Source organism: Suncus etruscus, chromosome 13, assembly GCF_024139225.1.
Source record: "Suncus etruscus isolate mSunEtr1 chromosome 13, mSunEtr1.pri.cur, whole genome shotgun sequence".
NCBI classification, from domain to species: Eukaryota; Metazoa; Chordata; class Mammalia; order Eulipotyphla; family Soricidae; genus Suncus; species Suncus etruscus.
Window position 1 is genome coordinate 7209498 of NC_064860.1, and position 13339 is coordinate 7222836.

Genomic DNA, 13339 nt, shown 5'->3' on the forward strand with positions numbered 1-13339 from the left:
TTTTATTCTCATTAATTTTTGAGTAAACAGGGGAGATCACTACAGTTACTACAGAGATTCAAAGGGTAATCATAGATTACTTTGAGAAAATCTATGCCACAAAACATAAGAATCTAGAAGAATGGATAAATTCTTGGACTCTTATAGTCTTCCACGTTTAAACCAGGTTGATGAAGCATATCTAAACAGTCGCCTTACTACTGAGAAAATTAAAAATGATAGTCAAAAGTTTTCCCCAAAACAAAAGACCAAACCCAGATGGATTCACTGATGAATTCTTTCAACCCTTTTAAGAGGAAATACTACCAATACTTTTCAGGCTCTTTCATGAAATTAAAAAAACCAAGAACACTCCAAAATAGTTTTTATGAAGCTAACATTATCTTGATACAAAACTTAGACAGAGATACTGCAGAAACAAAGAAAAGAAAAGAAAAATATAGACCAATATTCCTGATTATCACAAATCCTCAATAAAATTCTAGCAAATAGAATCCAATGCCTCATCAAGAAGGTCATACACCATGACCAATTAATTTCATTCTAGGAATGCAAGGATGGTTTAACATATGTAAATCAAACAACATTATACATCATATCAACAAAAAGAAAAAGAAAAACCATATGAACATATCAATAGATGTAGAGAAAGCATTCAATAAGGTTCAACACACATTCTTGATAAAAAATAACTCTCATCAAAATGGAATGCAAGAAACTTTTATCAATATAGTCAATGCCATCTACTACAAGTCACTGACAAATATTGTTCTCAATGGAGATAAAAATAAAAGCCTTTCCTCTGAAATCTGGTACAAGACAAGGCTGCCCTATCTCATCATTTCTATACAACAGAATGTTTGAAATCCTTATCATGTGAAGTCCTTATCATGCGATTAGTCAAGAAAAAGCTATCAAGGACATTCAGATAGGAAAGAAAGAAGTCAAGCTCTCAGTGTTTGCAGATGACATGATACTATATTTAGAAAGCCCTAAAGACTCTACCAAAAATGCTTCTAAAAACAATAGATTCATATAGCAAAGTGGCAGGCTACAAAATCAACACACAAAAATCAATGGCATTCTTGTACAGAAATAACAATAGAGAAAAATGTACATGAGAAAAACAATCCCATTCACATTAGTGTCACACAAGCACAAATATCTTAGAGTCAAATTAACTAAAGATGTGAAGGACCTTTACAAAGAAAACCCTGTTTCAAGAAATAAAAGAGAACACAGGAAATGGAGGCACAGAAACCTGATCATGGATTGGGAGGATTTACATCATTAAAATGACAATTCCCCCAAAGCATTTTAAAGCTTTAATGCAATCCCTTAAAAGATACCCATGCCAATATTCAAAGAAGAGGATCAAACAATCCAAATCATTTGGAACAATAAACACTGGCAAATAACTGGAGCAACCCTTGGGAAAAGGAATATGAAGGCATTACTTTCCCCAAATTTAAATTGTATTACAAAGCTAAGCCATTAAAGCAGCATGTACTAGAATAAAGACAGACCCTCAAATCAGTGCAATAGACATTAGTATTGAGAGAATTTTACCCAGGCATACAATAAAGTATTCTTGATAAAGGATCAAGAAATGCAAAATGAAGCCAGGAAAGCCTCTTGAACAAGTGGTGTTGGTACAATTGGTTAGCCACTTGCAAAATAGCAAACTCAGAATATGCACAAAGGTCAAATCCAAATAGATTAAAGACTTTGACATCAGACTCAAAACCATAAGGTAAAATGAAAAAAAAATAGGTAAAACTCTCCATGATAATAAGACTAAAGGCATCTTTAAGAAGGAAACAGCACTCTCCAAACAAATGGCAGCAGAGATAAACAGTTCAGACTCTATTAAGTTGAGAAGTTTCTGTACATTAAAGAAAATAGTTCATAGGATACAAAACCCACCCACAGAATGGGAGAAACTATTTACTCAATACCTGTCAGACAAGGGATTAATATAAAAAATATACAAGGTACTGACAGAACTTAGCAAGAAAAAAATCTAACCCCATAAAAAATGAGAGATAAATGAACAATTTGTCAAAGATAAAATACAATTGGCCAAAAGACACATGAAAAAATATTCCATATCACTAATCATCAGGGAGATACAAATCTAAACAACAAAGGGGTACCAACTCATGCCACAGAGACTGGCACAATCACAAAGAACAAGATTAATCATCAGTGATGGTAGGGATGTGAGGAGAAAGGAACTCTCATTCCCTGCTGGCGGGAATGCTGTCTAGTCCAGCCTTTATGGAAAACAATATGGAGATTCCTCAAAACTGGAAATTGAGCTCCCATATGAACCAACTATCCCACTCCTAGCAATACACCCTAGAAACACAAAAATGCAATACAAAAATCCCTTCCTCACACCTATAATCATCACAGCACTATTTACAATAGCCAGACTCTGGACACAATGAAATGCCTTTCAACAGTTGAATGGCTAAAGAAACTGTGGTATATATACGCAATAGAATATTATGCAGCTGTCAGGAGAGATGAAGTCATGACATTTTCCTATACATGGATGTACATGTAAACCACTATGCTGTGTGAAATAAGCCAGAGGGAGAGACACACGCAGAATAATTGCACTGATCTTGGGTTTTAAGAAAAATTAAAAACATTATTAAACAAGTATAAATATAAACAGGTCTTTTTTTCTTGGTTTTTGGGTCACACCTGGTAGCGCTCAGGGATTACTCCTTGCTCTAACCAGTGGTCCTCAAACTTTTTAAACAGGGGGCCAATTCACTGTCCTTCAGACTGTTGGAGGGCCAGATTATAGTAAAAACAAAAATTATGAACAAATTTCTATGCACATTGCATATATCTTATTTAGAAGTGAAGAAACAGAATGGGAATAAATACAATATGTGGCCCGGGGGCTGTAGTTTGAAGACCCCTGCAAGAAATCGCTCCTTGCAGGCTCAGAGGACCATGTGGGATGCCGGGATTCAAGCCATCATCCATCTGTATGCAAGGCAAACGCCCTACCTCCATGCTATCTCTCCGGCCCCAAAACAGATCATGTTTTTGATCACTATGAACTATGATAGGTAAAACACTCCATAATAATAAGACTAAAGACATCTTTAAGAAGAAAACAGCACGTTCCAAACAAATGGCAGCAGAGATAAACAGTTCGGACTCTATTAACCAGAGAAGTTTCTGTACATCAAAGGAAATAGTTTATAGGATACAAAAACTCACCCATGATTTACAAATCATGTTTGACTGCTGCTGATGTAATCTTCTAAGACTTTTTAAAATTAAATTTGGCTACTAGTACTAGAAAAAATAAAATGCAGGACCAACTCTTAAAATATATTTGAATAAACATGTGCAGCATTATGTATTGATTCTTAGCTGTATAATTTCTTGATGTGTAATTATGATCTGTGGTATCTATTATATATATAAATTTATCATATATATGGATCTGGCATTTTACATATATTTTCTTACATTAATTATTTAGATCATCTGCTTTTTATTAATTGACTACATTTGTATATATTACTTATTTATATAAAGTCTACTTATATTCTAGAAATAATTCATCAGTGTCTATAATATAATAATTCATCATTCTATAGAAAATATGGAACTAGTGTATTTTCTGCCAAAAATATATTTTTCTAGACCCAAATTAGAATCCCTTATTATTTGACTCCAGGTTTTATATATTTCTTGTTTCTATTCTAATGCTTGTTTGAGTACTGAGTCCACTTCTAGCCAGCTCTGTTATCAGTGAGTTTGTCAGGTAGTGCTGGAAGAACCATATAGAGAAAAACTAACAGGGGCCGGAGAGATAGCACAGTGGTGTTTGCCTTGCAAGCAGCCGACCCAGGACCCAAGGTGGTTGGTTTGAAACCTGGTGTCCCATATGGTACCCCCGTGTCTACCAGGAGCTATTTCTGAGCAGATAGCCAGGATAACACTGAGCACCGCCGGGTGTGGCCCAAAAACAAAAAATAAAAAATAAAAAAATAAAACTAACAATCCCCTAACCATACAATCATATTTTCTATGGATTCTATTTTAAGTTTTGATTTATTTAGTTTTGGGTGAACAGACACATCCAATACTAGCTCAGAAAATAGTGGGGCACTTCCAGCATGCACAGCTTTTGCTCATAATATTCACCTATCTCATTGACCTTCATTATATATTGATTTTCAATTTGGCTGCCAGACGTAGTAGAAATGCTTACCAGCTTTTTGCAAAAGTAGTTGCTTCTGATCATGCCTCGGGGATCATATGATTCTGGGGATAAATCTTATCCTCTTGGATGAGATAGGCCATATTATTATTGTTATTACTATTAGCATTGATATTATTATTATGATTATTATTTTTGTTTGATTGGGGGCCACACCTGGTGATGCTCAGGAGTTACTCCTAGCTATGGGCTCAGAAATCGCTCCTGACTTGGGGGACCATATGGGATGCTGGAGATTGAACCGAGGACCGTCCTGGGTCAGCTGTATGCAAGGCAAATGCCCTACTGCTGCGTTATTGCTCTGGCCCCTGATATTATTTTTATTATTAATAGTTTATTCTACATTTTATAGTTTATTTTATATTTTCTATAATTTATTTTCTTTTCTTACATATTTTATTTAAATGTAATTTATTTTCTATTTCTCAAAGGATTATTTATTTGAAGGGTTTTGTGATATGTTGTTTTACTTTGGCATTATTCAAGGTTTATTCCTAATTCTGTGTTCATGAGTCACTCCTGACAGTTCTCAGGGGGCCATATATGTATTCAGGGAACAAATCATAGTCATTAGAGTCAAGGCAATCGAATTAACAGCTGCAGACTATCTCTCCTAGTTCCGTCATTTTTTTTAAAGTAATTTTCATTTAGTGTTTGAATGCACCACAAAATAGATTAAAAATTTTAGGGGCTGAAGCGATGGAGCTGTGGCAGGGTGTTTACCTTTCATGTGGCTGACCCAGGACAGACAGCTGTTCAATCCCCTGCATCCCATATGGTCCCCCAAGCAAGGAACAATTTCTGAGCATATAGCCAGGAGTAACCCCTGAGTGTCATTGGGTGTACCCCCCAAAAAGGTTAAATAGAATGAGAATAAATTTTACAAATAGGATGACAACGATACAGATTATTACATAAAAGTAAATAAAGTTTAAAAGCATTACAGTAAATTTGGGTAATACCTGAATGTAAAGCCAAGTAGTAAGGCACATGAAAATACTGCCAAATGTTGCTCCACACAAAATAAAAAGAAAATCTATACAGAAAACAAAATACATTAAAAAAAAAAGTAAAACAAAGAGAAGAAATAAAAACCATAGAAGTCATATCATTTCCTTAATTTTATCATCTTAGTTTAGATGTTAAATTGTTTTTTTAAATACAAGTAGGTCATTTAGATTTCCCAATTACATTCCTTTAATGATGTCCAAATTTATTCATAGTGAAAAACAATTATATTACAATGATGTGTCTTACACTTGAGAGAAAAAATTAGACCTTTCTTTTACTTTTACTTTATATTATTTATTTTATTATATTATTTTGTTTTATTTTTTTTTTTTTACTTTTAATCTTCCTTCTCACTTCGGTGTAGGTATGAATTTCCTTGAGTCTTTCTCTTTTTTTTACTTTATTTTTCATAACATTTTTATTTACAAATATATTCATAGTTGGATTTCAGTCACAAAAAGTACTTCCAATTCATCAGTGCAACCTTCCTGCCAACGATGCCCCCTCTTCTCTTTCCTTCCCCTGTCCCGCCTTTCTTTGAGACAGGCATTCTTCTTCTCTCTCACTACCATTATCATGGTAGTTGTATTGTCATGATATTGTACTTATTTCTCTTTATTGAACTCACCACTCTTTATGATAAGTTTTATATCATGGGCTGGTTTAAGTGCCCCTCATCTCTATTGTCCCTGGGTATTACGGTCATACTGTCTTTTATTTAGATATAGTGAATCTATTCTGTATTTATCTCTCTTTCTCTGACTCATTTCAATCAGCATATTAGTTTCCATGTCCATTCATATCTAGAAAAACTTCATGCTTCATTTTTCCTGACAGCTGCATAGTATCCCATTGTGTATATGTATCACAGTTTCTTTAGCCATTCATCTGTTTTCAGGCATCTGGGTTGTTTTCAGATTCTGGCTACTGTAAAAAGAGCTGTAATGAACATAGGCATGTAGAGGGCATTTCTGTATTGTGATTTTGTGTTCCTAGAGTCGTACTGCTTAATTATATGGAAGATCACTTTTCAGATTTTTGAGAAATATACATATCCAGAAAGGCTAGACTAGATGGCATTCCCACCAGCAGTGACTGAGGGCCCCCTTCTCCATATATAACCACCAGCATTGATTATTCTTGTTCTCTGTGATGAGTGCTATTCTCTGTGGTGTCAGATGATACCTTATTGTTGTTGATTTTGCATCTCCCTAATAATTATATATGTGGAACAATTTTTCATGTGCCTTTTGGAGATCTGTATTTATTTTTTGATGAAGTGTTTGCTCATTTTTTCTCCCCATTTTTTGATGAAGTCCTTCTTAACATTTCCAATAAACATGTTACATTCTCAAACTTCCTCTGATTCCTTCTACTGTCTCGTTGTGTTATTCTATCCCCAAGCAGTCTCATGTGTAACTATCTCAAATTCCTCAATTCTGCACTCAACTATATCCTTATAAAGCACTTTATTGACCAACTCTTCTATAAAACAGACATTTTGCTCTCTTATTTAATATTTCTCTTCATATTTAAACTATAACCAGTATCATGGTCCCAGAATGAGAATTATTATTGTATTAAGTTAATAAATAATAATGACATATATATTTATGTATGCCAAATAAATATTTGACTCTATGTAGCAAATTTTTAAGCTTGAAATTCAAAAGAATATGGTGAATTGTACTTATATTCAGAAGAATATAAAACATGCAAGCATTAGTGGAAATAACTATGTAAACAAGTCAACTTTATAAATCAGAAAGTACTAAGGGTAGTAAAATGTCATGTGTCAGGATGAGGCACAGGGATGACTATTCTAGGGTAGGTTGATATCATGAAAGGCAAGAAAGATATAAAGAAAATATAGAAGACCATGAAAGTATTGTTTAAAGTGAATCAATGAAAGGCACTTATGAAAAATCAAGTGGTCAATGGTGCCAAATGTCTCAGTATTTAAAGTATTTAAAGCATACATTTTTATTTTGTCTAAGAAATGGTCTATTGAACAACTAAAAATAAGCTGAATCATATTTGAAATTTTGTATCCAGAGCATGATATAAGGAAATCAGTGAAGTGGTTCCATGGCTCACTGATATATGATGAAATGAGCTTGAAAAAGACAACCGGATATTAGAATATAATAATAGATTTCTTCTTATTGAAAATATGAACTCATAATGAACTGATGTCAGTAAAATCACCATACTTTTTAAAATAAATGGAATTATTAAAAAATTCAAGTTATTTTTAAGACAACAGTATAAAATATGAAACTAATATGAAGTTATGTAACATATTTCTTAGGAATTGCTCTATTTTTAATTTATATTGTTTACTACAAGATATCTAATAAATATTGCATAAAATGAAAGAAAAGTTAGTTATTTATTATTCTCAGAAATGTACTTTTATTTTTTGCTTTATGTTTATAATTTGGGAAAATGAAGATTAAAAAATAAATAAAACAATTAAAAGACAAGCAGTATATTACAGATAATCATCGTTGAGAATATCAAGTGCTTTGTGAATATAATGGTTTATTTTGTAAAACATTTTTTCTAAAGGAGCAATTTTTACTTTAAAATGTATATGAATACTGGTTTTGAATGCATGCCTCTAATTCCTACAAAATTTAGTTTTATCAATATAAATTTTCCATAATTTCTAGTAAATTGTTGAATTAAGTTATTATTTTGCAGCTAATAGAACTTATTATTCAATGAAAAAGAGAAATAGATCTAATGGGACTGTTTAACTTTATGGCTTTATGTTAATAATGTGTCATTATTCTACAAAGCCTTTTGTTGGAGGCTGTTAGAGCTAGAGAGCAAAATGGAGTCTCTGATGCCTGAAACCTAAGGCCTGTGTACCTGACAGGCGGCCACTGTGGCATTTACCCGCTGGACCTAAAAAAATGTTAACCAAACAAGTCACAAGATGTTCCAGTAAACCTCCCGAGTTGCTAAGATAAGATCACATCCTGTTAAGCTACCATTGTGAGAGAATGTCTGTGCGATATAAGTCTATGCGATATAAGGGTATGTTGTAAAACTGGAAAATCCATCCTGTATGACCCCCCCTATTTTTCTATACCATGGAAAAATAGTGAAAGCTACTTCCTTATGCTGTAGAACTATATAAGCTTGTCTTGCCTTAATAAATTCAGCTCTTGATCAGCCAGCTTGACTTGAGCTCATTTCTTTCTCAGCCTTTTCCCTCCTTTTTAGGTTGGATCCCGCTCGTGACCCACAAATTACTACGTGATCCTCAGTCCACCCTGTGGGCAGGGTCCTAGGGGGTCGCAGCCTTTGACCTAGATGAACCTCGTCAACAAAGAAAATATAAAATGCACCTCACTAGCAATACTACCCTTAAGATAACTTCGTTCTTCTGGTAAGCTAGATCTATAAAATTAAAGTAGAATGTTATGCCTATACAATTTCTGGTAAGTACTGCATGAGTAAGTGATAAAACAGTCATCTTTAGATGAACTGAATGTTATTTAAAAAAGCATACTGTGTTATAAGAAAAAGGAAATAAAGTGTGCAAAGGTGTCTTCTTTATAACATGGAGTATCTTAAATTTAGAGTTCTTGATTGATGAAAAATTAACTCTGAAGTATGTAGTGGAAGATTGCCATGAGTGATAGGTTCCCCCAATTATTGCAGAATGGTGAAAAAGAAAAACTCACCAATACCACAGGACATATTGTGGTGGGTGGTAAAATATGGTCTTTCAATGGTCCACAGTCACATTCAGGCTTTAGATGAGATGCACATTTGTTATGCAGCTAGGAAAGGAGAAAAATGATATCAAATTTTCTATGACAACAGCAAACATGGAGAGATGATTTTTCAATTGATATATAGCAAATATATTAATAGCACATGAGAAGAATCCCAAAGAATAAATAAACATGTCATAAAGAGAATATTTGCCCTCACATATTTACCTAAGAACACCACTTAGCAGTTCCAGTGATCCAGCATATCTATTTTCTTCTTATTAAAAATGTTTATATTATAAATGTTCTACATATTTTATACTAAAAAAGCCTTTTCTTTCACAAAATCAAATTGTATATTATTTTCAATTCCTTGCTTATATATTAACATAATCTTGAAATCACTGTGTACTGTGATGTCTTTTTTTTTGACCTTCCTGTTTTCTCAAAGTCATTCCAAAGTGCACAGCTCAGTATGGGGCATAATTGGTCCCATCATTAGTTTTAACTTTGTAATTCAATATGTAAATGCAACCAGAGGTTCATCTCAGTAGGAGCAGGATATAAATATAAGATGATGATTATGATGATAAAAATGTATCTTTATATTGTATTTATCAGCCCTACTGTATGTTAATATGTAATCATGATGTGGTATTTACTTTGCAACATGTAGGAACTAAGATTAATATACTTTTTTAATGTAATGGTTGAACATTTAAATGTAGGTGTTGTATCATAGTACACTTAATAGAAGTGTTTTAAAATGGAGACAGTAGTTCTTAAGGAAGTTATACAGAATTTTTCAAAATGCATCTTGCATTCCAAATTATCTTCACAGGAAATATTCATAATTTAGAAAAATAATATGTTAATAAATGACATTTATAAACATAGAAGCTTCATTTTATAATTCTGAACCAATATTTATCCCATTTAAATAATTTCTTATTGATTTCCATAGCAAACTTACTTTTGTAGACAATTCTTAGCATTGCAACCAATGAGTCTTAAACATTGATTTATTCTATAGGTGATGAAACTTTATTAAAGGGTTATTTCTGTTTTGTCATGATAATAGTTTCCCTTAGAGTTAAAGCTATTTATATAGTAATAATTCCCACTAAGCCATATTACATCAAATAAACGTACTTTTATATATGAATTCAAATTAGCAGATATATTTCTCAGTGGCATGAAACAACCTGTATTAAAAATCATTTATTTTTTACATTACAATAGTTCTTTGTCAAGAGGCAAAATGTGGTGACAATAGTTAAATCTATTTATATTGTTGTATGAGGTAAGTAGGTATCTGTTTGGCAAACAAAAATGCATAAATTTGCCCAAATAAAATTAGTTTGCCTTAAGCATACCATTAACGATTGAACTTAATCAACTTTCTTAAAATAAATCATGTCCCTGGAATATTTTTGAAGAGCTACTACCAGCTCTCCTGGAGTCAAAGATCTGTGAGTTCAGATCTTTGGACAACATGGTGTTACTTTGGCACTAGAATTCTGGAATACCAAAGCTGTGTTTAGGGTTATCAAGAACAATGCTCAATGGTACTGAGATGCCACAAGGTGTTGAGGATGGACTCATCTCACCACAAAGCTGTTTGTGGAATAACAGATAGAAAAAGACATGGAAAATTAGCATGGGTATTGCGGCAATGCTTTGGTATTTAGGATAACTTCACTTGCTTAAAAGAAACGACACAGTTTTCAGGCTGTACCAAACAGCTCAAGAGTGGAACTGAATTTCTATGCAAAAGAAGGCCTGCAGGCATGAAGAGGTTCCACTGCATTATTGCTTACTGTGATATTGAAAAATTTAAGAATAAAGTTGAACAACTGTTACATTAAATTAGTCTCTGAAGAACTAAAAAGGATAGTGAAGGATTGTCCAACCTGGATTGCCACTGTAGCTAATTTATTAGAGCTTTGTCTACACAGCTTGCAAGGGAGAATTCTGGAGGAACATAAGCACATATCAGAGTCAACAAGAATAACAATAAGTATTCTGTTATGTGCCCATCTTCCTTATCATGATGAAAAGTAAAAAGCATTTTCACAATGACTTCAAACCTACTCCAAACGCACTCTCTAGTTGGGAGAATGTGATTACCTTATATGTGGCCAACACCAGTTGGATCTTTGTCATTGAATATGGGCTCCAAGAATTATGTTTAAGTACATAAAAAACACCAGTGTATCCTTTGCCAAAAAATGACTTGTTTTTAAAAAGCACTAGTAATATTAGGAACAAAAACTTACACTATACTCTGGAAGTTCCTCATCTCCCCCCAAATTAGTGGTTACTAGTGATTGTTTTTTGATAAGATGCTGTTACATAGGGTGTTTATTTATGCAAAATTCATTGTGCTCTATCCTTAGGCTATCCAACATATTAGGTAACATCTTATTTTTCAATAACATTTAAAATAATGTGAACACCAATAATAATTTGTCAATAATGTGTCAAAAAGATGATTAAATGTCAGTGAAATGATTAGGACTTAGTCTAATAAAAATAACCAAAAAGATCTGAGTCAAAAACATCCAATTATCCACCATAATAGATATAAAGCAGTACTCTGACAAATCTTGCCTACTAAATAAAATGACCAATTGATACATAAGAAATTAGTTTTCTTAAAAAGTTTTTTATTTGGGAACTGAAGCTATAGCACAGCAGTAGGATATTTGCCTTGCATGCTACTGACCCAAGGACGGACCTGGGTTCTATCCCTTGCATCCCATATGGTCCCCCAAGCCAGGAAATATTTCTGAACACATAACCAGGAGTAACCCCTAAGCACCACAGGGTGTGGGCCGAAAAACAAAAACAAAAACAAGTTTTTATTTTGTTCATGATTATCTTACTTTTAGTATGAGGCATATAAATGTTAAAGCCTTTATTTTATTAATAGATTTAGAAAAATTTTGTTCTTGTAAAGAGATTTAGACTCAAGTTTAGAAAATTTATAAAACGTGATCAGAATTGATCAAAATTTCCAGTAGCACTTAATGTATAGCCAGGGGTCTGCAACCTCTAAGTCATAACAAGTCACTTGGACTTATTTTTATTTTATTTTATTTTATTTTGATTTTTGAGTCATATCCTGTGATGCTCAGGGGTTACTCCTGGCTATGCACTCAGAAATCACTCCTGGATATGGGACACCAGGGTATGGAACCACAGTTGGTCCTACGCTAGGGCTTGCAAGGCAGAAGCCTTACCACTCCACACCACCACTCCAGACCCTTGGACTCATTTCTAAAAGAAAAAAAACATGAAGCCCCAAAACCATTGCAACATTTAAAGAAATATAATACTGCATACATTGTTCCTTATCTTAATGTTACATATACAGGATCCTGCAGTTAGCTATTGATCTGAAGGAAAAAAGAACTTTTACATTTAACAATGTAAAATATATTTGTGCAAATTAATATCCAATTAAAGAATTGAATTTGGGGCCGGGTAGGTGGCGCTGGAGGTAAGGTGTCTGCCTTGCAAGCCCTAGCCAAGGAAGGACCGCGGTTCGATCCCCCGGCGTCCCATATGGTCCCCCCAAGCCAGGGGCGATTTCTGAGCACATAGCCAGGAGTAAACCCTGAGCGTCAAACGGGTGTGGCCCAAAAACCAAAAAAAAAAAAAAAAAAGAATTTAATTTATATGTTTAATGAGATTTTTGGTCCTGAACCACAGTGCACAGTCTCTGCACATCAGGGCTATGGGATGTTACCTTCATTTTCACACAGGATTGTAAGCTATCATCTGTGAGGCATGATCCATGTTTTTATTATTATTATTAATATTATTACTTCTTTATTTGACCCTGTCATAATTACTCTTCCTCATAGAAATAAACTTTAAATTAACAAGTCACCTTTTTATTCTTTATTCTTATTTTTTTGGTTTTTGGCCAGACCAGGTGACGCTCAGGGGTTGCTCCTGGCTATGCACTCAGAAATTGCTCCTGTCTTGGGGAACCATATGAGATGCCAGGGTGGGGGTGGGTTGGGGGATTGAATTGCGGTTGGTCCTAGGTTAGCACATGCAAGGCAAATGCCCTATTGCTTGTGCCACCACTCCAGCCCCAAGTCACCTTTTAAAAAATCATCAGACCCCAAAATTTTGTAAATTAGTTAGTTGACCTTCCAGAGGCTGCAGAGGTAAAGGATACTGTTCCTCTACTGCTATCCTCCCTACTGTAGGAGCCACAGCAAAGCTTCAAAAGAGCAGCATGTGCTCTGGAACCACAGGTTTCTGACTCCTGGGATAGTCAGATCTAAGTTTATTGAAAGTAAAATTAGGAAGGGAATTTTAA

General features: G+C 33.9%; 1 protein-coding gene across 1 annotated transcript in view; it reads right to left on the minus strand.

Moving 5' to 3' along the window:
* DGKB (diacylglycerol kinase beta) overlaps positions 1-13339 on the minus strand; it is a 754568-nt gene that overhangs the window by 488763 nt on the left and 252466 nt on the right. The window contains exon 13 of the mRNA XM_049785694.1: positions 8968-9066. Within this exon, the coding sequence (XP_049641651.1) occupies positions 8968-9066 (99 nt within the window). The remainder of the gene's footprint in view (positions 1-8967; positions 9067-13339) is intronic.